At 45.2% G+C, this 23,711-nt stretch overlaps 1 protein-coding gene across 1 annotated transcript in view; it reads left to right on the forward strand.

The window, feature by feature from the left end:
- Positions 1-339: 339 nt before the first annotated feature.
- The window catches only part of TMC2 (transmembrane channel like 2), a 64,900-nt gene continuing 41,528 nt past the window's right edge, over positions 340-23,711 (forward strand). Inside the window, 6 exon segments of the mRNA XM_027078062.1 lie at positions 340-388; positions 2,333-2,651; positions 5,642-5,794; positions 16,308-16,398; positions 21,359-21,440; positions 21,843-21,949. Coding sequence (XP_026933863.1) covers positions 340-388; positions 2,333-2,651; positions 5,642-5,794; positions 16,308-16,398; positions 21,359-21,440; positions 21,843-21,949 — 801 coding nt within the window.

Raw genomic sequence — 23,711 nt, forward strand, 5'->3', positions numbered from 1 at the left:
CACACTTTGAGATAGATGCCTATAGATAAATCAGGTCCCCTGGAAGCAGAGCCTGAGATGGGGATTCTTGTGCATGTGATTTATTGAGGGCAGCTCTCAGGAGACAAGGAGTAAGGGAATCAGGACAGATCAAGGGAAGGAGCTGAGCAAAGCTGTGTGTTCAGCTGGGGTCTAGCCTCTGCCTGATCCCACAGGGAGCTCTGGAGAGTGAATGAACCACAGACTTGCTCTGCCTGGAGGCCAGAGGACTGGACTTTTTATACCCCATATCAGTTAGCAATTGGCTGTCAGCTGACTTGAGGAGAGGGGAGGGGTGTAAACTCCCAGACATTTCCCAAGATGGTTTCCATCAACCACGGGTCCCTTGGGAAGGGAGAAGCTGTGAACGGTAAGAGCCAACATGCATAGCAGCTAAGGGACAATGCCACGGCCAGACAATGGAGATCTGGGTAGACCACCCACAGCACACCCACGAGAAAACTGACTCAGAGAGAACAAGAAACCTGCCCAGTGTTACCGGGGTAATAACCAGCAGAACAAGGTTTCAGGCCCACATATCCAGACTCTGAATCCCCAGCTTACTCTACCCAAATCCACCAGCGACCAGCTTTGGTTGCTGTTTCACGGGGTGGCTTGCTTCTCAGAATGTAAAGCTCAAGGGTCAGGGAGCAGCGAGGAAAACTCTCTGTGGCTGCTACATTGCATGCACAACCTTGAGAGGCTGGAAAAGGGGTGGACAGAGGCAAGAATTTGACAACCTGGGACTCCTTGTCCTGGACTCCATCACTGATGGGACTGTTGGTGGGGATGTTGGGTGATGAAACTCTACTCTGCCCTGCCCTGCCCAAAGTTGGGGCTCTCACAGCTCTGTTGGGAAAATCTGCCTAGTGGTGGCAGAAAAGCCTGGATGGGGAGCCACTGTGAAAAGTGAGAACCTGTGCTCTGCAGACAGATCAGGTTCCAGGTGATGCCCACTTAGAGCACAAAGATGGCAAGGCAGGCTGGAGGTGGGAGGGAAGGAGGAGGACCTTTGTTGAGTACCTCTCATGAGTCAGACCCTTTATTCCTGTTTTAAATTAACCTAACTATTCCTGTTTTAACCTAACCTAACTATGTAGTGGCTACTAGAGCCGTTTTACAGGTGAGGAACCTGAGGTGCAGAAAAGTTAAGTAATTTATCTGTGGTCACAGAGATAAGTAAATGATAGAACTGATATTTTCGGGCAGACTGGCCTAGCTCCAAACCTGTGTTCTTTATACAAGTAAAAAGATCTTGACCGGGCTTCCCTGATGGCTCAGTGGTTGAGAGTCCGCCTGCCGATGCAGGGGACACGGGTTCGTGCCCCGGTCCGGGAAGATCCCACATGCTGTGGAGCGGCTGGGCCAGTGAGCCATGGCCGCTGAGCCTGCGCGTCCGGAGCCTGTGCTCCACAACGGGAGAGCCCACAGCAGTGAGAGGCCCGCATACGCAAAAAAAAAAAAAGATCTTATTTCCGGATAAGAATATCAGGGTAATGACGTCCGTTCTCAGAAGTCAGTCATTGTGTCATGTTCATTAACAAGCTGATGGAGTAGTAACATTCCCATGTTAGAGATGAGCTGAGACTCAGAGAGGTTAAGTGACTGGCTCAAAGACACCCTGCTAGTAAGTGGTGGAGAGGTTGCTTATTAATACCAGAACCTCATTACAATTTTTCCTGCATTTAATGTGTAACTGCCCAGCTGGGATAGCTGTGCTTACACTAGGTGTTGGGCAAGCTGTTGGGGAAAGTTCACACTTGAGAGTAGATTCTGCTCAGCCAGGCCATTTGCCAGTGCTATAAAGTCATGGTTTAAAATAACAGCAACAACGTGGGAGCAGCGCTGAGACACAGGATCGGAACCGACTCCGCTGCTCTCACCACCACCACCACCCCCCGTCCCTTCCCTCATGCCAGGTGGGGCACATGAGGGGACAGCCCTTGGAGAACGGAGCCAGCAGGCCCTCTGCGTCTCAGTCTTCCAGCCTTACCAAACAGAGGCTTACGCTTGGCCTTGGCCCTGGGCGTCAGGAGAGGACTGAGCTCTGACCCAAGGGACTGCACCCCCAAGCAGAGGAAGGCATGTGTCTGGGTCTCTAGCTGAGGTTTAGGTGAGAGTGTGGGAGTGCCAGCCGGTCAGAGGAGGGAGACATTAGCTCTCAGCCGAGACCAGAGGCTCTGTCTGAAAGAGGTGGCTTTTGGAACCATTAAGGTCCAGGAAGCATCTTGTACATCTGATTTCTCACAGCTGGGGACACTTTCCTGGGGTCGAGGCCCGTGAGGCCAGAACTGTTCATTCCCTGCCCCTGCAGGTGACAGGTCCGGGAGGAGACCCTCGAGGAAGCGGACTCACAAAGCCGAGAACGCGCCAGGCAGGCGCCGAGCCCCGCCTGGACAGAAGGAGCGGGCCGGGGGCAGCCCGGGGTCGGGGTCTCCCCGGAGGAAGCAGGCAGAGCGCAGGGGACGCAGAGAGCAGCTGGGGGAACCGGAGCGAGGCTCGGCAGAGAAGACCTGCGGAGGAAGGAGGAAGAGGGACGGGAGAGCTTCCTTCAGGGAGCACCGAGCACCTCCAAAGAAGGAAAAGGAGGTGCCGAGGAAGGAGGAGATGTGGAAGCAGCTGAAGAAACACAGGTGTGTTGTGACCGGGCTTCAGGCGCGCTTCAGTCCGCGCTCTCCCTCTCCTTCCAGCCCTGCTTCCTCCCTTGATAAGGGCCAGGTGTCGTCTTCCCCCCTCATTCTCTCCCATAAACGGGCGGCCCCTGCTCTTTACTTAGTCCCTGCCTTTGCCCCTGCCAAGCTCTTCGCGGTTGGGGGTGGAACCGGGATGAGGGTCACAGCCATCCCAGGTTGAGGGGCCACTGGGCACTCTCGACTCAAAGCCCTCCTGGAGCACAGGTGCAAGTGGAGCTCTGAGTGGGGAGGTGATATGGCAGCAGGGTGAGAAAAGATCCCAATTCTCAATTTCAGCTGGTGACTCACCACAGCTCTTGATGAGGAGCTGAGAGAAATTAACAAAATTGGATTTAGGAGTCATTCCAGGGCTTAAGCACACCATTTCCTAAGGTGACCTGTGTCCTCTTCTGTGAAATGTGGCTTTGATCTAGAAGAACTTCAAAAGTTCTACCAGCTCTGAAATTCTAGGATTTGGGGGTTTGGTTTACTTGCAGTGTTTCCTTTGTTCCATTAGCATCTGCATACGGGGGTTAGTGGATAGAGCCAGTTTATGGAATCAGCAAGTTGGGATTTTAGTTTCATTTTTTGCTACCAATTTTGATGGGACATCTCCCTCTCTTTGCCTCCCTCTTCCACTTTACTTTGCATCACTTCTCAGGATGTTTTAAGAATCCCCATTGATAATGGGCTGGGAGGCTTTGGAAACAGAGATACCAGGACTATGGCAAAGAGCTGATGCTCCTTCCAATGGTTTCTAATAAACCTTCCTTGCCCACACCCTCACTCAGGTGTTCCACTGTACATCTCCAACTTTACAGAGGAAATTAAGGCCCACAGCAAGGGCCACTGATTTCTTCTGTCACCCCTGCCAGCCATCCCTGGCTCAGTTAGGGCTTTTGTCTACTGTCTGGTTGTCCGTAGACCTGAGCTAACAGGGTAAAGGGTGCATGGTGTCCTTAGCAACTTAGAGAGAACTTGAATGCATCATTGATGGGCCCCAGAGTGTCCGGAACTTTAGAAGGAGGCGGTCCCATCCTGTCTGGGTGGCAGATGCAAAGTAAGGGATGCAGACAAGGACCCATTTGTGCCATTTTCAGCTGAGTGCCATGGCAGGGCATAGAGATGAAAAATATCCAGTCCTGTTGCTCAGAAACTGACAGTCTAGCAGGGGAGGTAGGACATGGGCATCAGCTATCACAACAAAAAGCAGAAGGCAATATGTATGCAAGAAAGGATTTGATAAAGAGCATGTTGCTGGGAGGCTGCGGTTCCTCCACGAGGAAGGTAAATATTTCGTTAAGACTTTAAAGCCCGGGTGGAATTTGAACAAGCAATGACTGAATGTCCCACCCCCCTACCACCACCCAAACTGAGGGAACAACTTATGCAAAGACTCAAAGGCAGATATCCTGGGGGCCGGGGGGGTGAGATAAGGCAAAATGTCCCTGTGCTCTAGGCTTTCCAGCATTTAAGAGCTAGGGTCCCCCCGCTTCTCCACCTTATTCCTGTGACCTCTCCTTGCTCCTTAGGAGTTGATCAGAAGCTAAACTCACAGAGGCAAACTGGTCTCTAAAACCTGTGGTAACCCAAGCCCACATCCTGATATTTCCATTTATCAAACGTGCTAAAAAGGCTGCACAGGCAGAACACTTCTCCAGCCCCTCCCTCACCCCCTGTCAGCTGCTGCCATCTCAGCTGAGAGTCAGTGTTTTTATGAGTGAAGGAGGCTGTGAGTAGCACAGACAAGAACTTGGATTTTGTGGCAGATGAGCACACAGTCTTGTCTGTGAGCTGGTGAGGGTCATCACACCCTCCAGCTGGAAGGTCTCTGCAGTTGTGCTGTCCCATACAATAGCCACTAGCCACATGCTAGGCATTTGAAATGTGGCTGGTGTGACTGAGGAACTGCATTTTTAACTCAATTTAATTTTAATCTGATGTTAATACCACTGAGTTAAAAAATTTACTGAACTTGGACAAACAGATGTAGTTTTGTTTTTTGTGTTTTTTTTGCGGTACGCGGACCTCTCACTGTTGTGGCCTCTCCCGTTGCGGAGCACAGGCTCAGCGGCCATGGCTCACGGGCCCAGCCGCTCCGCGGCACGTGGGATCTTCCCGGACCGGGGCACGAACCCGTGTCCCCTGCATCGGCAGGCGGACTCTCAACCACTGCGCCACCAGGGAAGCCCCAGATGTAGTTTTGAAGTTGATTTAACTTTGAAGCCAAAGCATTTCTTCTGGAAAAAAAAAAAAAAGACAAACTTTGTCAGTGCAGATGTGAACACCAAAGGAAAATGATATTATGTTACTTTATTCATTTACAAGGAAACTTTTAAGTATGTCTAAAAATTTGGATATGTAAATCTACTTTTTCAACTAAATTTTATGAAATCCAAGTACAGATTAAATATGTTCAATGAAAATTTTGTGCCTGAATTGACATCCGTGGTGAGTACAAGATGAACCCTGGGTTTTGAAGACAGTACAAAAAGAATGTAAAATGTCTCATTAATAATTTTTACACCGATTACATTACTGTAATTATAAATTATAAATTTTTCATATACTGGGTTAAATGAAATGTATTATTAAAATTAATATGTCCATGTCCGTTTATCATATTAATATAGCTACTAGAAAACTTAACGTTACGATACATGGTTCACATTATATTCCCATTGGGCGGCCCTGCACGAGCGAGGGTGTGCAGCGTGGGGGGGACTCAGGGGCATGGAGCTTGAGGAGGCAGACCGCGAGGGGCCCTGGGCTCCAGGAGGAGAAGTGGCCTCCTCTGCCAGGTGGGGGGAGTCGCGGAGGGCTCTGAGCGGGGCAGGCCTGTGTGGGCGGGAGCTGGGGGCATCTTGAGTGGGCCCCTCACATCCCACAGCGCCCCTGAGGACCCCGGCCTCCTCCTCACTCCCCTCTGCTCCACCCCGCCTCTGCTCCAGGTCATCCTCCTTGGCCTCCAGCACCTCCGGTGGGGAGTCTCTGTCTGAGGAGGAACTGGCCCGGATTCTGGAGCAGGTGGAAGACAAGAAGAAGCTCATCGCCACCATGCGGACCAAGCCCTGGCCCATGGCGAGGAAGCTGGCGGGGCTCAGGTGAGCAGTGGTGGTCGACCAGGGCCCTCCCCGCCCAGAAGGCTCAGCTCCTCTGATGGGCGCAGGAGTCCCTTCCTCCTCTCCACTCCAAGGGGGCTCAACAAGAAGGGGGGTTCACCCTCCCACCCTGCTTTGGTCACGTCATCCCCAGCACGCAACTGGCCATCGGGCCCTGCTGTTGGCCAGCACCGAGCGGGGCCTGGCGGAAGCCAAGGAGGATCGTGGCCCTCTGGCTACGCACCCCCCTCCACTGTCAGGTCACCTCTCTGTCCCGCGCCCCATCTGGTGGCTTCCGCGTCTCCCTCACAACCAAAAAGACACGCCTTCCTTGGGGGTGGGGGGGACTTTCCATGATCCCCATCTCAACAAGTTCAGACCTCTTTTGTGTTCCCTAAGCACTAGAATCTCTCCCCGTGTCACACACTCACCCTTACAGTGTGGAGAGCAGGCGGAGGGGCTGTCTTAGCTACACTTGTGTCCAAATGCCTAACACAGGGCCAAGCTTGCAGTGAGGTTCCATGAATATTGCGTGGCCTGGTGCCCATGCCCCTGACTCCTATTTGCAACTCGGCTATTTCCCTGGTTTCCATATGACGAGCCAGCCCACCATGCATTTTATGGCTCTTGACTCTCTGCTGAAGTTTTGAGAGAAGGGCAGGACGTTTTTCCTGAAAAAATCCCATTCAGTGTTACCATCTTCCCCCAAGTCCCACCTCAGTCTTTCTGCCACAAGACTGGAATGACTCCCTCCTTCCCTCTGTATAAGAAGCCATTTTCCCTGGTTCCTCTCACACCTGATTTTCCTCATTGCTCAAGTCAAATGCCTCGCCCCTTATCACATAGAACAGGTTGGCAGACATTTTTTTTTTTTTTTTTTTTTTTTTTGCGGTACACGGGCGTCTCACTGCTGTGGCCTCTCCCGTTGCAGAGCACAGGCTCCGGATGCGCAGGCTCAGCGGCCATGGCTCATGGGCCCAGCCGCTCCACGACATGTGGGATCTTCCCGGACTGGGGCACGAACCCGTGTCCCCTGCATCGGCAGGCGGACTCTCAACCACTGCACCACCAGGGAAGCCCTGGCAGACATATTTTGACGTTCAGCCTCACTGTGTCTCGGAGGCACAGCAAAGATGCTGGCTGTGCAAACCCTGACCAGGAAGGAGCCTGGTAAACAGAGCTTACTCCACTGTTTTGCAAATTATTACGTTGTCTACAACTCAGCTGCAGGAAGAAATGCCTCCCTGCGGTGCCTCCAGGCCAGTGCTGACCAACAGAACTTTCTGGAATGATGGAAATGTTCTAAATCTGCGCTAATAGAGTAGCCTTCAGTCACATGAAACTAGTGAGCGCTTGAAAAGTAGTCAGTGCAATTGAGAAACTGAATTTCTGTTTTATTTTAATTTACTTAAATTTAAGTCATCACAGGTGAATGGTGGCGACAGTTTGGGCAGTAGCTACAGCTTCAGGCAGCAGGCTGTCTGCCTTCCCACCTCCCTTTTTCTGAGTCTCTTCTCCCTGCTCCCCCAGAGCCGAGTTCTTCCTCCTTCCATCTGTCAGTCTAACAACCTCACTCCAACTCAGGTGTCACCGGAACACATCTTTTATTAACAGTGGAAAAAGAGCAACGTTGATGCTTGTGGAAATGAGATCTCCAGCTGGCTGGAAGTCTCAGGGACCATGAAAATCCCTGAGGGCCATTCAGCTGCCCTGAGGAGAAGTCTGCATCTCCTCCAGGCCTGGGGGCAGAGTTCCTGCTCTTGGTGGGGGTGGGAAGTGGCTAAGGCCCTAGAAGCTGAAAAGACTTGTCTTTCCCACTGGAGCAGGTCTCCCCTCCTTCTCCCTCTTGTAAGACTCCTTATCCCAGGCTCAGGCTCTCCAGCCTCTGGGTCTCAGCTCCATTGGTGCCTCTGCCCTCCCACCTGGCTAGTTCCTACACTCTGAGACTCAGGCCAGGTGTCCCCTCTGCAGGGAAGTCCCCATTGCCCCTCCCTGCATTCAGGCTGAGTTAGCTACGGCCTCTCTGACCCCTAAGGCCCTCACTTGACTGGATGCTCTTGTTAGCAGAGCTGTTTCTTATTCATCTTTTAATATTCTTTTTTTTATATATATTGCCAACATTTGCTGGGTGCTCCCTATGTGCCAGGCACTGTTCTGAGCGCTGGGTGTGTAACAATTCATTTAATCTTCATAATCACCCTTTGATGTAAGTACCATTATTATTGCCCCCATTTTACTGATGAGCAAACTGAGACACAGAGCAATCTAGTAATTTGTCCAAGGCTAAACAGTGAGTTTAGTGGTCTGGCCAGAATTTGAACTCAGGAATTCTGGCTCCAGAACTTGCACTCTTAAATTGTAACTGCTTCTCTAGGATTACTAGACATTCTAGAATACACCCCTTTGCCTCCTGTATGATTTCCTCTTCTGGCAGTAAAGCCTTCAATTGCAGATCTGCAGATAACATGGCCAGACTACATCTTTTTTTAGAAGCAATGGTGTGGGGACCCCAGTCTCTGGCCCACTCAGGCAGCTGGCATAGTTGTTGTAGACAATCAAAGAAGGATGGCAAGGCATAAAGAGCAACAGCAGTGAATTGGGGCAAGCCTGCCTTCACACCTCTACCATATCTGTGTGGTTTGACTGGCTATTCAATCCCCTCAGGCTGGATTCCTTCCCTTAACCTCTCTGAGCCTCACAGCTGTCTTTTGTAAAGTAGGAATAATAATATCTACCTGCAGAGTTGTTCTGACAAATAAAAAATATTTAAGTACCCAGCATATAATATGCAATTAATAGATAGTAATTATTGCTATTAAAGCTTGAACATCTTGTTCCAGACACTGTGCTAAACCCTGAGAGATGAGGATGGGGAACAAAGATGAATCAGAGAAGACATTATTAACGCACATCATTAATAATGACACGAGGCAGGCTGTGATGTTGGCAAAAGAGTTTCTAGTGCTCATGAGTCAGGGATGTTTGCTTTAATCATAGAATTAATCAGGTATGTCACTCAGCTTTGTCAGAAACCTAATGTGTTAGAAAATTACCCAAAGTGAGATCTGAAGAATTCCACTTCTAGGAAGATGGAGTAGATATACTTCTCCATAGTCTTCCCACTAAGTACAACTGAAACCCTGGATATTATGTGTAAAGCAAACATAAGAGACTCAGAAAGGTGGAGAGAAGAAAGGCAGACTGGCTAAGGACCTCAGGGTCAAATGAATGACAGAGAATTGAGTTCCAATTTTCCTTTTTGCCTGTATATCCAGACTGGATATTGGAGAAGCTGGCTGCCCCCAAACACTGACAGTCACACACAAAAGCACCTCAAGAAAAGTCTGCTGTCTCCAGCCAAAGGACCAGAAAAGGAACAGCCTGGCAAGACAGAAGACTTGTAAACAATAACAACCCTACTCCAGCCAAACACCATAAACAAATGAGCAGCTGTAGCCCCAGCCCTGGCAGCAAAAGCCAAGTGGAGAAGCCTACATTTCCTCCCTTGCCAGGCTGTAACATGGTGCCCCTAACACCCCCATCAAATGTCAGAGAAGGCCAAGTGAGGAGCAGGGACTCTCATCCCCACTGGGCAGTGTAATGAGCCCTCCCTCTCCCTGGGGTGTCAGTGGAGACTACATGGGGAGTCTGAAATTTCACCACCACCTGGAAGTAACAAGGCATCTCTTCAAGCCAGGAGGATATGAGTGGAAGGCTTGTGGGAGCCTGAACTCCCATCCCTGCTCAGCAGTAACAAGGAGCTCCAGCCCAGCCCCAGGTATAAAAGGAGGCCAAGTGAATAATCTGGACGTCCACCTAGAAGTAAGCAGGCAGCATCCCCCTTCACCTACTGGAGCAGTGTCAGAGGAGGCCTGCTAAAACACAAGATTTAAATAAGATCCAGAGTCTCATAACATAATATCTCAAATTCCAGGCTTCAGTTGAAAATTCAGTCATCATACCAAGAACGAGGAAGATCTCAAACTTGAATGATAAAAGGTAATCAACAGATGCTAACATCAAGAGGACATATATGTTAGAATTATCTGACAAAGATTTTAAAGAAACCATCATAAAAATGTTTCAGTGAGCAATTATGAACACATGAAACAAATGAAGAAATAGATAGTCTCAGAAAATGAATAGAGGATATAAAGAAGAACAAGTGGAAATTTTAGAAGTAGAAAATATAGTAACTAAAGTTTTTTAAAACTCAATGAATGGGCTCAACAGCAGAATGGAGAGAACTGAGTAGAGAATCAGTGAAAGTGAAGGTAGAACAAGACAAATAAACCTGAACAATACAGAGAAAATGGTCTGGGGAAAAAAGTGAACAGAGCCTCAGGGACATGTAGGATTATTATAAATGATCTAACGTTAGTGTCTCCTCCAAATCCCTAGATGATGAAAGAAGAAAATAGAGTCTCAAAAGAAGAGAAAGAGGGTGGGACTGAAAAAGTCTTCAAAGATATAATGACTGAAAATTTCTCAAATTTGGCAAAACTTACAGATTCAAGAAGCTAAACAAAGCCCCAACAAGATAAATCCAGAGTAATCCATGCCAATACACATCATGGTCAAACTTCTGAATACTTATAAGAGTCAGAGAGAAACAATGCATTACTATAAAGGACAAACAATTAGAATGACAGCAAATTTCTCATCAGAAACTATGGAGGACAGAGTAGGTGACATAAAGATTCTTCAAGTGCTAAATGAAAAGAATTGTCGGGGCTTCCCTGGTGGCACAGTGGTTGAGAGTCCGCCTGCCGATGCAGGGGACACGGATTCGTGCCCCGGTCCGGGAAGATCCCACATGCCGCAGAGCGGCTGGGCCCGTGAGCCATGGCCACTGAGCCTGCGTGTCCGGAGCCTGTGCTCCGCAACGGGAGAGGCCACAACAGTGAGAGGCCCGCGTACCACAAAACAAAAACAAAACAAAAAAAAGAATAAAAGAGAAATCAAGACATTCTGAGATGAAGGAAAACTGAAAGAATATGTCACCAGCAGACCTACTATAAAGTATAACTAAAGGAAGTTCTCTAAACATAAAGGAAATGGTAAAAGAAGGAATCTTGGAACATCAGGAAGGAAGAACATGGTGAGAGCAAAAATCTTGGAAAATACCATGGATTTTCCTTCTCCTCTTGATTTTTAAAATTATGTTTGACAGTTGAAGCAAAAATTTAAACACCACCTAGGGCTCCCCTGGTGGTGTAGTGGTTGAGAGTCCGCCTGCCAATGCAGGGGACACGGGTTCGTGCCCCGGTCTGGGAAGATCCCACATGCCACGGAGCGGCTGGGCCCATGAGCCATGGCCGCTGAGTCTGCGCGTCCGGAGCCTGTGCTCTGCAACGGGAGAGGCCACAACAGTGAGAGGCCCGCATACCGCAAAAAAAAAAAAAAAAAAAATTAAAACACCACCTAATGTGGTTCTCAATAATGCAGATGAAATAATTAAGACAATTATAAAGGGGAGGATAAAGGGACATAAGAGAAATAAGATTCTATACTTCATTCTAAATAGTAAAATGCACCAGTGGATTTTGATAATACATAGAGATAGCTAGCTAGCTAGCTAGGTAGATAGATAGATAGATAGATAACAGATAGACGGATGGCAGGTAGAGATAGACATATAGTAATACCTAGAGCAACTATTGAAAAGGCTATAAAAATCGATATACTCAAAAACACTGTAGGTAAAACAAAATGGAATCCTAAAAAATATTCAGGAAGACAGGGAAAAAGGAAAGCAGAAATGAAAAACAATAAACAAAAAACAAGAAATAAAATGATGTATTTAAACTGTAACATATAAATAATTACATTACAGGTTAGTGGTCTAAATACGTCAGTTAAAAGACAGAGATTGGCAGACTGGATTCAAAAGATGACCCAGGGCTTCCCTGGTGGCGCAGTGTTAAGAATCCTCCTGCCAATGCAGGGTACACGAGTTCGAGCCCTGGTCTGGGAAGATCCCACATGCTGTGGAGCAACTAAGCCCATGTGCCACAACTACTGAGCCTGCGCTCTAGAGCCTGCGAGCCATAACTACTGAGCCCACATGCCACAACTACCGAAGCCCACGTACCTAGAGCCCGTGCTCCGCAACAAGAGAAGCTGCTGCAATGAGAAGCCCACGCACTGCAACAAAGAGTAGCTCCCACTTGCCACAACTAGAGAAAGCGCATGCACAGCAACGAAGACCCAACACAGCCAAAAATAAAAATAAAATAGATAAATTTATTTAAATAAATTAATTAATTAAAAAAAAAAATGACCCAACTACATGCAGTCTATAAGAAACTCAGTTTAAATATATCATATGTTGAGAGTAAAGTGTGGAAGAAAATATACCATGCAAACGTTAATCAAAAGATAGCAGGAGAAACTATGTAAATACCAGACAAAGTCAATTTCAGAATAAAGAAAATTACCAAGGACATAGAGGGACACAACATAATGATAAAAGGGTCAATCCACCAAGCAAACAGGACAATCCTAAATGTATATGCACCAAAGAGATCAGTGGTTTGGATTCTACAGAGTGTTAATTTTCCAGTGCTACGTAATAAATTACCCCAAAACTTAGTAGTTTAAAACAATAATAAACATTCATTATCTCCTGTTGGTCAGAAATTCAGGAGCAGCTTAGCTGGTCAATTATGACTTGGAGTCTCTCATAAGGTTGAGTCAAGGTGTTGGTCAGGGCTTCGGGCTTCAGATGACTGGGGCTGGTGAATCCACTTCCAAGGTTACTCACACAAATGGATGGCAAGTTGGTTCTGTTTGTTAGTAAGGGCCTCAGTTTCTCTCCATACAGGCCTCTCCACAGGCTGCTTCACTGTCCTCATAACATGGCAGCCGGCTTCCCACAGAAGAGGGGGATTTCAAGGAGGAAGTCACAATACCTTTTACGTCCTAGTCTCAGAAGTCATAAACTGTCACTTCTGCCACCTTCTATTCACTGGAAGCACATCGCTAAGTCTGCCCTGCATTCAAGTGGAGGAGAATTCAATTCCTTTTTTCTTTGGCTGGGCCACTTGGCTTGTGGGATCTTAGTTCCCCCACCAGGTATTGAACCCAGGCCCTCAGCAGTGAACACGCAGAGTCCTAACCACTGAACAGCCAGGGAACTCCCCAGTTCTACATTTTAAAGGGAGGAATGTCAAATAATTTGCTGATATAGTTTAAAACCACCACATATGGGAAGCCAGGCATGCTTGGTTAAACTCAACTGCCCTTTAATTGATTCAGTGACACCTCTAGAACAGATGCCATCACCTGACTCATCTGAATTTCCACTTAAGAGTGAGCTCAGCCTCTGTTTGATCTTTGTCTCCATAACTGAAAAATAAAAACCGCTTAGGGACAAAGGGAGACACCAAACCAACATAGCCCAGATCACCTTCAACCTCTTGACCACCTCCAACCTCTAGCCACCTCCCTTTGGCCACCTGTATTCCCTACCTTTGTCTGGTTGTCTTCTGGATTTCAGGCTGGCTGATACATTCTCCCAACGTTCTGCACGGGACGGCAAAGCTCTGTAAGGATGCCATCAAATGCAGGCTGCCCTGTGTCTATTTATACCTCTGCATCTCAAAATTAAGTGTGATTTTGAATCTGAACTCCTTCACCAGGGGGTAGTTTTTGGAAATATGTAGTCTCTGTGAGATGCTTTGGATCAACTTCAGAGTATTCTCATTGTGGAAGGCGGCATTGCTGTGCCCCTTGTCCAGGCCCCTGGGGAACAGAAGTCTCCTCACAGCAGCCCCCTGGGCTAGGAAAGAATCCTATCAGCTGCCCACTCCAGGAGCTGCTGTTGCCCCAGAAGGAGAGGCGTGACTGCCTGATAAATGAAATTGCTGTGCTTACATGACATGCATCCACACGTTTAAGTCTCATAACATTGTCCCCATTTCTAGATGAGAACTGCCACCCTGAGAGGCACAGAATCCTGCCTGGCTCTCTCTGGCACTAAAGCCACACAATACACCCCTTCTCTCCCAGCAGTAATTGCTGGCCACCCTGACTGTGTCTTCCAAGCTGTTATTTGGGCCCTTTTATAGACAAGGAGGGTCTTTCTAGGGCAATGTGAGGGACTGCTGAAGTGCTGTCTTCTGCTGTGGATGGCTGCCCAGGAGAGCCTTGCCTCAATGGCTTCCTCCTCTCCTGAGTGTTGGAGGGACCTGAGGGGTTGCTAATCACCTGCCAAAAGTGACCTTGAGATCCAGGCCCCTAGAAGTTTCCACAAAGCAAAGGATCTCTCTTCTTTTGCCTTTTTACTTCATTTACCACACACCATCTGGTTTGAGGAAAAGGAGAGATGAGCTTGCAGAAAGTTCCCCATTTGAAAGGAGGGGACAGAAGCACCCTACAGAAGTAAGATTTGCAGAACTGTTAGGGGAATAAAAAAGAAGAAGTAAGATTTTCAGGGAATTAATTCCCTGGCGGTCCAGTGGTTAGGCCTCCACACTTTCACTGCCGAGGGTGCGGGTTCAATCCCTGGTTGGGGAACTAAGGTCCTGCAAGCCATGTGGCACAGCCAAAACAAAAAAAAAGTAAGATGTGCAAAACTGTTGGAGGGGAGGGGAAGAAGTAAGATTTGCAACAGTTGGGAAGTGCAGTGCAAGAGCCAGTATTTCCATAAACCAACTACTATCTCTAGTAAGAAGAACACTGATCACGTATGACATGTTTAAAGGGGTTTGCTGTAAAAATGTTAGTTGTGATTATTTATATACTTTCAGTGGATCCAAAAAAGCTTGCTGTGTCCATCAAAACTGTCAGACCAGTTGTTCTCTTTGCAGTGAACGGTCCTTAGAATTTGCACCCAGCGCTGGGCAGGGCCCTCTGTTCTCCTGAGGGCCCTCTGGGCATCTGGACACAGTCTGGACATTGAGAAGAGAAGCATTTGGTGCCAGGCTCAATGGCTCAGGCATGAGTTGGCCTTTACTTTTGAGAATTTTTATCAGAAGTCTTCAAATCTTACTAGTTATCACATTTAAATTCACAAACCTCAAATGCTTAGGAGTCTCTACCCACTCATAAGATATAGGAAGAGGACAAAAATATGAATTTCATGAAAACATTCTTTGGTGTCTTGGAGTCATTGGTAGTCACAGATAACTCACTGCCAGAATGAGCGCTGCCTAGGGAGAAAACAGGGGCTGACCCCATAAAGGAGTCTTAATCCCATACAATCCAGCTTTTGACCCTGGACTCAGAAGCTAGACAGTTGGCCTCATTAACATTAGGACATCATTGAGACATCCTAATAAAACCAACCTTGGAGTTAACCCCAGGTTAGAATGTAACTTTAACAGGTGTCTACTACCTGCATTTGCACTTTGGAGGTGGTTTAGGTTGTGTTGCCAGCAGGGGGCGCTGTAACAACAGCAGTCAGACACACAGGACCCAATGTCTTCTTCCACCCACCCTGAGATGGACTTCATTCTTATCTACTTGTGTGGGTTTATCCAGTGTTTCCTGATAAACTGTTTCTGTGGGGGGATGGATGGGGGAACCCTGATTTGGAGCACTTGCTGAATCCCATAGTCTAAATACTCCCACCATGGCCGATTTCAAGCTACCAACAGTTTAATAATTTGTTGGCCAAGTTCCAGAATATTTAACAATTGGTTCTCAGAAGCCAGCCCTCACCAGCTCCAGCACACCACCCAGAATATTTAACAGACAAACCCATCCATGTGTTTCCCGTGCCGTCTTCCTTGGATGTTCACTCACCCATCCAGCGTTCATTCACTCCACAAATACCTACTGAATGCTGTACTGGTTTTTTTATTGCTGCTCTAACAAATTACTACAAGCTTAATAGTTTAAGACAATACTCATTTATTAGGTCACAATTCTGTTGGTCAGAAGTCCAACATGGTGTGGCTGGATTCTCTGCTCAGGGTTTCACCAGGTTAAAATCAAGGTATCAGCGGGGCTGTGGTTCCCTCCCACCTGGGACTTGAGGTCCTCTTCCAGGTTCCCTGATTTTGATAGAAATTCATTTTCTTCTCTTGCTTTCCAGTGTGGCATCCTCCAGAGGGGCCCCAGCAACAGAGGGTGGAGAATTCTCTTGCTTCTAATTTCTCTGATTTCCCCTTTTGCTGCATCTCTCTCTGACTCTTCTGCCTTCCTCTTCTTTTTCTAAGGGCTCACATGATTATATTGGGCCCTTCCAGACATCCAAGGTAATCTCCCTGGTTTCAAGTCAGTAATCTTAATTACATCTGCAGAATCCTTTGTGCCATTCACCAAGGGGCAAAGGTCATGAGAGCCAAAATTCTGCCTACTGGTGCCTACCATGTTCCAATCACTATTCTTGGCATTTGGGAAACTTCAGTGGACAAAACAGACAAAATGCCCTGCCTTCGTGGAACTTACATTCTAACTAGGGATATAAAACATTTAAGGCTTTCAGCCACATATACACCCTCATAGTCCAGATTTCTTTTGCTTGGGCGTTAATTGAATTTCTGCCTTTTTCCCCCCCGCTAACCAGGGAGGCCCAAGAATTTGTGGAGAAGTATGAAGGAGCCTTGGGAAAGGGGAAAGGCAAGCGACTCTACGCCTATAGGATGCTGATGGCTAAGGTGTGTGGTGCAGAGGCGCAAACCTGTGGGGGGACTTGCTCAACTCCTGAATCTGGGTGACCAATCACAGTGCCTGCCTAGCTTCACCATTTGTGTCCACCTCCCCCAGAATCCTGAACGTGAGGTCCAGTCAACCATTCCAATTTATCCAAGAATGGAAACCAACCGTATCCTGTCCATTTCTCTCTACTTATCTGTGAGGGCTTCAGTATACTTGAGACTTGTTTCCTCTCCAGTGAAGAACTAAACTCACAGAATTAATGATGTTGAATCCACTGGGATCTTATTTTCCAAACCCCCAAATCAAGACTGATTTGGTGGAGACCCAGAGGGCCATGGTGTAATCAGGGTCATACAGAAGGACAACAGTAGTGTCGACGGGGCATTGGGGGCAGCTCTGGTTTATTGAGTTATGCCGTAACCTGAGCTTCTGATTCAGGCTAGGGTAATGATCTCTAATTGGATATTTAATGTGGAACTTATGGAAGTATTCTTCCTTTACCTACTGATCTGAAAAACTATCATTTTCATCCACTTAATTCTTGTATAGGACCTTTTTTGGAGCTTTTATTTGAATTCATCATTTCAGCTATTGATTAATTCTAATGGCTCATAGGGCTTCCTCCTTTTACCTTTCTTTCTCAGAAATGTTTTGGCCAGTCTTGCCTATGTTTTCATATGCATTTTGTTTTGTTTTCTTTGCATTCTTTTTTTCCACATGCATTTTTAAAATTACTTTGCCAAGTTCCAGTATAGCCCATTGAGATTTTGATTGGAAATTTTTTTAAATCCTTGATTTAATTTGGGAAGATTTATCTGTACAATATTTAGTCTTTACATCTAAGAATACCATACATTTCTCGAGCCTTATTTTTACAACCTTCAGCAAAGTTTGTCATTTTCTTCATATAGATCTTTTCCATGTCATATGTTATTTCTACAAAATTTATGTTTTGGTTGCTTTTGTGAATAGAATCATTTTTCCATTTATTTAATAACTAGAGATACCTGGTATGTAGGAAAGCTACGTATTTGAATATTAATTTTTTTTTTCTTTTTTTTGCGTTATGCGGGCCTCTCACTGCTGCGGCCTCTCCCGTTGCGGAGCACAGGCTCCAGACGCGCAGGCTCAGCGGTCATGGCTCACGGGCCCAGCCGCTCTGCGGCATGTGGGATCTTCCCGGACCGGGGCACGAACCTGTGTCCCCTGCATTGGCAGGCGGACTCTCAACCACTGTGCCACCAGGGAAGTCCTTGAATATTAATTTTTTAATCTGGTTCCCCTGTTGTGCTCCCTTATTAGTTCTAATCATTTTCATCTGATTGTGTATGTAAAGGTGTTTTTCTTGGGTTCTTCTAAATCATTCCTGTCCTAAAGTGTGGGTTAGCAATCCTAGAATAGTTTCAATTGATGATGGTGATAGTGGGTCTCTTTGCTTTTCCATTACTTTAATGAAAATGGCTCTACTGTTTCACACTAAGTTGATGGGAGTTGTTGCCTTGAAATAGATTTTCTTTCTCCCAATAAGAAATTATCCTTTTATTTCTAGTTTAATGACTTCCATTTTATTGGAAATAGATGTTAGATTTTATTAAATACCTTTCCCTTCTGTTCATAAACTTACTTTTATCAGGCACATCTGATTTTTCAAGTATTTTATTTATAATTTTTACATAACTTTTCATAAGATTGATTTGAATTTATGTGTGTACATACGTGCACGTACACTATCTTGGCATATTTTAATATTAGGGCTGCACTTGCTTTATAATATTAAACGAATAGCATCACCTCCTTTTTATGCTGTAAATCAATTTGTACAGCTCATTCATTTTTTTGGAAATTTGAAAGATGACACCCTTAAAACTGTATGGATCAGGAAGCATTTTATAGAATAGCTTGATAATTTTTTAATGTTTTTCCAATTGCTATAGTCAAGTTTTAACTTTTTCTTGGGGCCATTTTGATATTTTATATTCTTCCCCAAATTTGATCATTTCATTAAGATTTTCATATGTATTAACAGAAAGTTGCATATAGGTAGTCCCATAATTTTTGTCATTACATTTTACATATGTTGAGTTTTAATCTCTTTTATTCCTAATTTTGTTTTTTTCTTCCTTTTCAGTTATAGTTGCCTGACAACTATCTATGGGTCGTTTATTAATTTTATCTAAAAACCATTTACCACTTAACAACTGCACACTCAAAACTTTTTTCCCAATTAAGGAATGTGTTCTTCACATATACCTGATAAATGGTCTATTCAATCGTGTTTCTAATCAAACAGTTCTAGCTTCTTTGTTAGCAGAAGGATGGCTGCCAACTCTCCATTCTTTGTATTTACTTTCCTTCATGGTTTTTAATTCTTTGCTTTCTCTCTCTTTGCATTCTCAAAAATTTCTCAGGTTTATTCTCAATATCATTGGATCAATTTTCTTCTGTCTGAAAGTGTAATGTTTATTTTCATTCTATTACTGAACTTTTAGCAACCTTGTAATCAATCCTTCCATACTTCACCTGTAACCTTTTTTTTTTTTTCTCCCCCGGCCACGCCATGCAGCTTGCAGGATCTTAGTTCCCCAACCAAATGCAGAGTCTTAACCACTGGACCGCCAGGGATTTCCCCTCCTGTATTCTTTTTTTTTAACTCTCTAAGTGCTAACCTGTACTCTAGAAGCCATATTTTTTGTATCCTACTAAGAATATTGAGCCATCTCTCAAAATTTAATTATGTATCCTGGAGGAAATGCTTTCCAAAAATTTCAAAGAATGGCATCACTTTTTCCTTGTTTTGACGTACTAATTCTCAGGCTTCACTGGTTGTCTTTAGTTATTCAGATCCAGATTTCATCCATGGACAGGATGTGCCTGTGTCTTGTTCGACCACTGTTTGAAATCTGTTTTCCTATATACAGCTGACTAGCAAGATGACATGCACAGCTAGTAACCCAGTCTGAGGACGGCAGCTACCAAATCACACAGCTCTGAGGAAGGGAGTTGGGGGTCTTCTCCCGCCCACGCCCAAGCTCAGTTTTCTGATTCTCTAAACCAATGAAGGAAAGAGCTTCAATGCAGAGCTTCTCCCAGGCCTCTCTCTGCCTCTGCTCCCCGCCCCCAGGCATCATCTTTTCAGGCCAAGATGCCCACAGCCTTGAGGGGCTGTCAGGTGGTTGCCAAGTGATCAACTGGCAGGCTATGTCTCCAGGGGCCTCACTTGACAACATTCATTACTCCATTGGTCCTCTGCCTTGCAAGGCTATATTTTATACTGATTTTATCAGCACCCTGACAGGGGATCTGTCTCTCGGGGGAGGACTCACATTAATAAAGCTTATGAGACTGATATATAAAACCAGATACCAGATTACTAATCTACAAGGAGGAATAACTGGTGCAAGAAATGAAAAAAAAATTTTTTTTCTTTTGCATTACGCGGGCCTCTCACTGTTGTGGCCTCTCCCATTGCGGAGCACAGACTCTGGACGCGCAGGCTCAGTGGCCATGGCTCATGGGCCCAGCCACTCCGCGGCATGTGGGATCTTCCCAGACCGGGGCACGAACCCGTGTCCCCTGCATTGGCAGGCGGACTCTCACCCACTGTGCCACCAGGGAAGCCCAGTGCCTTTTATTTTTGATAGTACAGTTAGTTACATGGGAAACTAAACCATAATCCCAATTCCAATCTATTAATTTGCAATGAAAAAAATTACTGCCATAGAAATCAAAATATTCACAGCCCAGATGATGCGCAAATGCTTTCCTTAGAGACAGACCTAGATAAGAAGCCAAATAAGCCAAAGATGGTTTTTGAGCACAGAATCAGAACTAGGGAAGGGAGAGGAAGCAATGGGGTTGGGGTGTCCATGTCCACCATCTGCCATTCCCCACATCCCTTAATCTGTGGGATCTGTCTTAGGGAGATCTTTGCCGTTATTATCAACCTGTCTTTTGCTTATGAACCCCTCTTCTCCTTGGCATCTGTGAACATTTCCCTCTTCTGACAGGTGGTTTCCTTCCTTATACAGTAATTATCCAATCATGATATAGTCAAAGCCTTCAGGTTTGGAAGCTCGTCTGATTCCTTCAGATAAAATTTCCCTTTTATCCTTTAGCGAATTTACAAAGGAAAATCTCATTTCCTTCATGAATAAGTTCTTTTGAGACCTTTGTAATAATAGAAACTGATCTGAGGATTTTCTCCCTACTTCCTCTTTGCCTGCTGTTTTCTATGAGGTGTTTTTGGTTTTTTTCCATTCCAAATGGATTTATTTCCAGGGGGTGGGGATGTTGGAGAGAAGCCCCTTGAAGAGTTGACAAACTTTCACGCAGCCGGCAGACAGACAGCTATTCAAGTTTCTGATTGGTACAAAGTGTCGGAGCTGGAATAGACCAGCATAATGCCTTCCCAACTACTTTTAGGAAAAAAAAAAAAAAAAACAGGCTGCTGTTTCACTAGGAGAAGAATGGGAAGCCACGGGCTGAGATCTCTTTACCACTTCCACCAGCCTTGTAGTTTAGCAACAGTTCCTATCAGATTAAGGCACTTGGCTGTCTGCCAAATGTAGGTATGAGAGTTATGAAATTTCTTTTTTCTCTTGAATTTTTGGTTTAAGATGAAGGAAGTTGTATCAGAGTTTGCTAAGCCAATTTGATTCCCCAAATCATAAATTATACACAGACTTTCTAAGTTCATATGTAAAGTGTCCAAACCTGAAATTTTATCAGCACTATAGACAAATGCAAAGTATTGTGTTGCCCTTGCTTCTCTCTGACTCACACCTGACTTTGGAAAGTGAAGATGTGCACATCCACCTCTGACAGCCTAGGCTCAACAGCTCCAACATGGCAGCCTCACCCACATGTCAACATGTCAACATCTACATGCACCTCCATCTTCCCCTCCAGGCCCGAAGGCAGCGTGTTAATGAACTGAGGGTGTTGCCTGTTTAATTTCAGAAATGGGTCAAGTTTAAAAGAGACTTCGATAATTTCAAGACTCAATGTATTCCCTGGGAAATGAAGATCAAGGACATTGAAAGTGAGTATTTTGGTGTCATTGTTTTTAGTTCATTTGCTGAAGGGTTTTCCAAGGGTTTGGACTGTGTTCTTGACTAACTGATTAGGTTATGTTATAGGTTCTGTTGTACTAGGAAAAAGATGAAAGCAGAAACTAACACACCATTGTAAAGCAATTATACTCCAATAAAGATGTTAAAAAAAAAGAAAAAAGAAAAGAAAAAACTTTGAACTTTGGACTAGTCAGACCAAAATTTAAGATGTGCTTCTTCTCATCGGTTAGGCCCTTTTTTTCATCTAGAAAAAGAAAAGGGATGTATATTCCACAGACTGACATGAAAATTGAATCCATCACACACATAAAGTCCTCCTTTACGTTAATGTCCTTCTGCAACACTTACATCCACCATCTTTCTCTCTTCAGGTCACTTTGGTTCTTCAGTGGCATCATATTTCATCTTTCTCCGATGGATGTATGGAGTTAACCTCGTCCTTTTTGGTTTAATATTTGGTCTAGTCATAATCCCAGAGGTAAGAAAAGAGCTGCTTACAACTTCAGATAGTGTTGAGGCTTATCATGACAGCCATCTTCATTTATATAAATCAAATACTCTGTTTTACAAAGAATCCGTCATTCATTTTAAATTCTGTGCTCACATCATTTGCCCAGATAGCCGAGTACAAAGAATGGAACCAAATATTTCCATTTCTGAATTAACAGGTGGACCCTACATTTTTCTACCTTTCATTTTACTTTAAAATTAGTGGAGAATTAATATCTCAGTGAGGTTTTTTTCTCTTTCACCTTGAAAAAAAAAGAGATAGAGTGCATTATATCATAATTTATTACCCCAAAGAAACCCTGCATTTGAATAGCACTCCTCACTGTTCTCCCAGATAAAATCTTATTATGGGTGTAGGTAGATCCTTACCTATAGCTTAGTAATTGAGAGACAAGAAAGGAACAAGTGACCTGTACAAATTTACACAGTGAATTTGTGGTGAATGAGATTCCAGGTTTCCAGAGTGTTGGCCTGGGGCCTTTTCCAGGGGTGCCTGTGGTCCATTAGCGCTTAGCACAGTAATTGCTACAGTCCTGCCTGAACCGTTTGGTGCTTGTGCTGGGTACACAAGTGGATTTACCTTTACAGCCTACAGGGTAATGATATTTATGCATTTAGTATTTTTTCCTTTCAGGTTTATTAATTGGCTCTATGATAGGTTACTGATTCCTACTTTATTACAAATGATTCCATGAGAATATTAGAGTCAACTCTATCTGTAGTCACATCTTTGGGAAACTTTCCTGAACATCTATTTTTCACAAAATTAAAAGACTTCCATGGAATGTGAATTAAATCAGATTAGTTAGAAGAAGTTGAGGGTTTATTATAATAGTACTTGGTAGCAAAGGAGTGTTATATTATTGATAAAACCATTGAATTCTTTTCTACATTACCCAAAGAGTGTACTTACAATTATGTCATTAACTAACCTTTATACTCCTTTATGTGCACACCTGGAAATCAAGGATTATGAGTCAGTCCACTTTGTCCTATATATATTCTTAAACCATTGTCACTCTCCAATACAGAGATAAAGATTTTATTTTATTTTGTTAAATGATTCCATATGAACATTTTTTTTAATTTTTATTTATTTTTGGCTGCATTGGGTCTTCGTTGCTGGACGCAGGCTTTCTCTAGTTGCAGCGAGCGGGGGCTACTTCATTGCGGTGCGCGGACTGCTCATTGCGGTGGCTTCTCTTGTTGTGGAGCACGGGCTCTAGGCATGCGGGCTTCAGTAGTTGCAGCACGCAGGCCCTAGAGTGCACGGGCTTCGGCAGTTGCAGGCTGCAGTCTCAGTAGTTGTGGTGCATGGGGTCTAGGGTGCGCGAGCTTCAGTAGTTGTGGCTTATGGGCTGTAGAGCGCAGGCAGTAGTTGTGGCACGTGGGCTTAGTTGCTCCACGGCATGTAGGATCTTCCCGGATCAGGGATTGAACCTGTGTCCCCTGCACTGGCAGGTGGATTCTTAACCACTGCACCACCAGGGAAGTCCCCAGAGATAAAGATTTTAAACCTTCTGGCAAATGTGTACAAATGCTCTTGAAAACAAATCTGGTTCTCCCCAGTATTGTCAGAAGTTAAATAGAAGTTTTACTTCTCCCCTCCATAGCCAAGGAGGAGACAGTTTTCCCCAGTAGTTACTGGGGAAATTTACTCTCACAGACTCTTTGCTTTCTTCCTGGGAGTTTTTGATTCCAAATAGATTTATTTCCATGAGAACAGATTA

This window comes from Aethalodelphis obliquidens, unplaced genomic scaffold, assembly GCF_003676395.1.
Source record: "Aethalodelphis obliquidens isolate GAN/ISIS:26980383/991018 unplaced genomic scaffold, ASM367639v1 scaffold42, whole genome shotgun sequence".
In the NCBI taxonomy this organism is placed as follows: domain Eukaryota; kingdom Metazoa; phylum Chordata; class Mammalia; order Artiodactyla; family Delphinidae; genus Aethalodelphis; species Aethalodelphis obliquidens.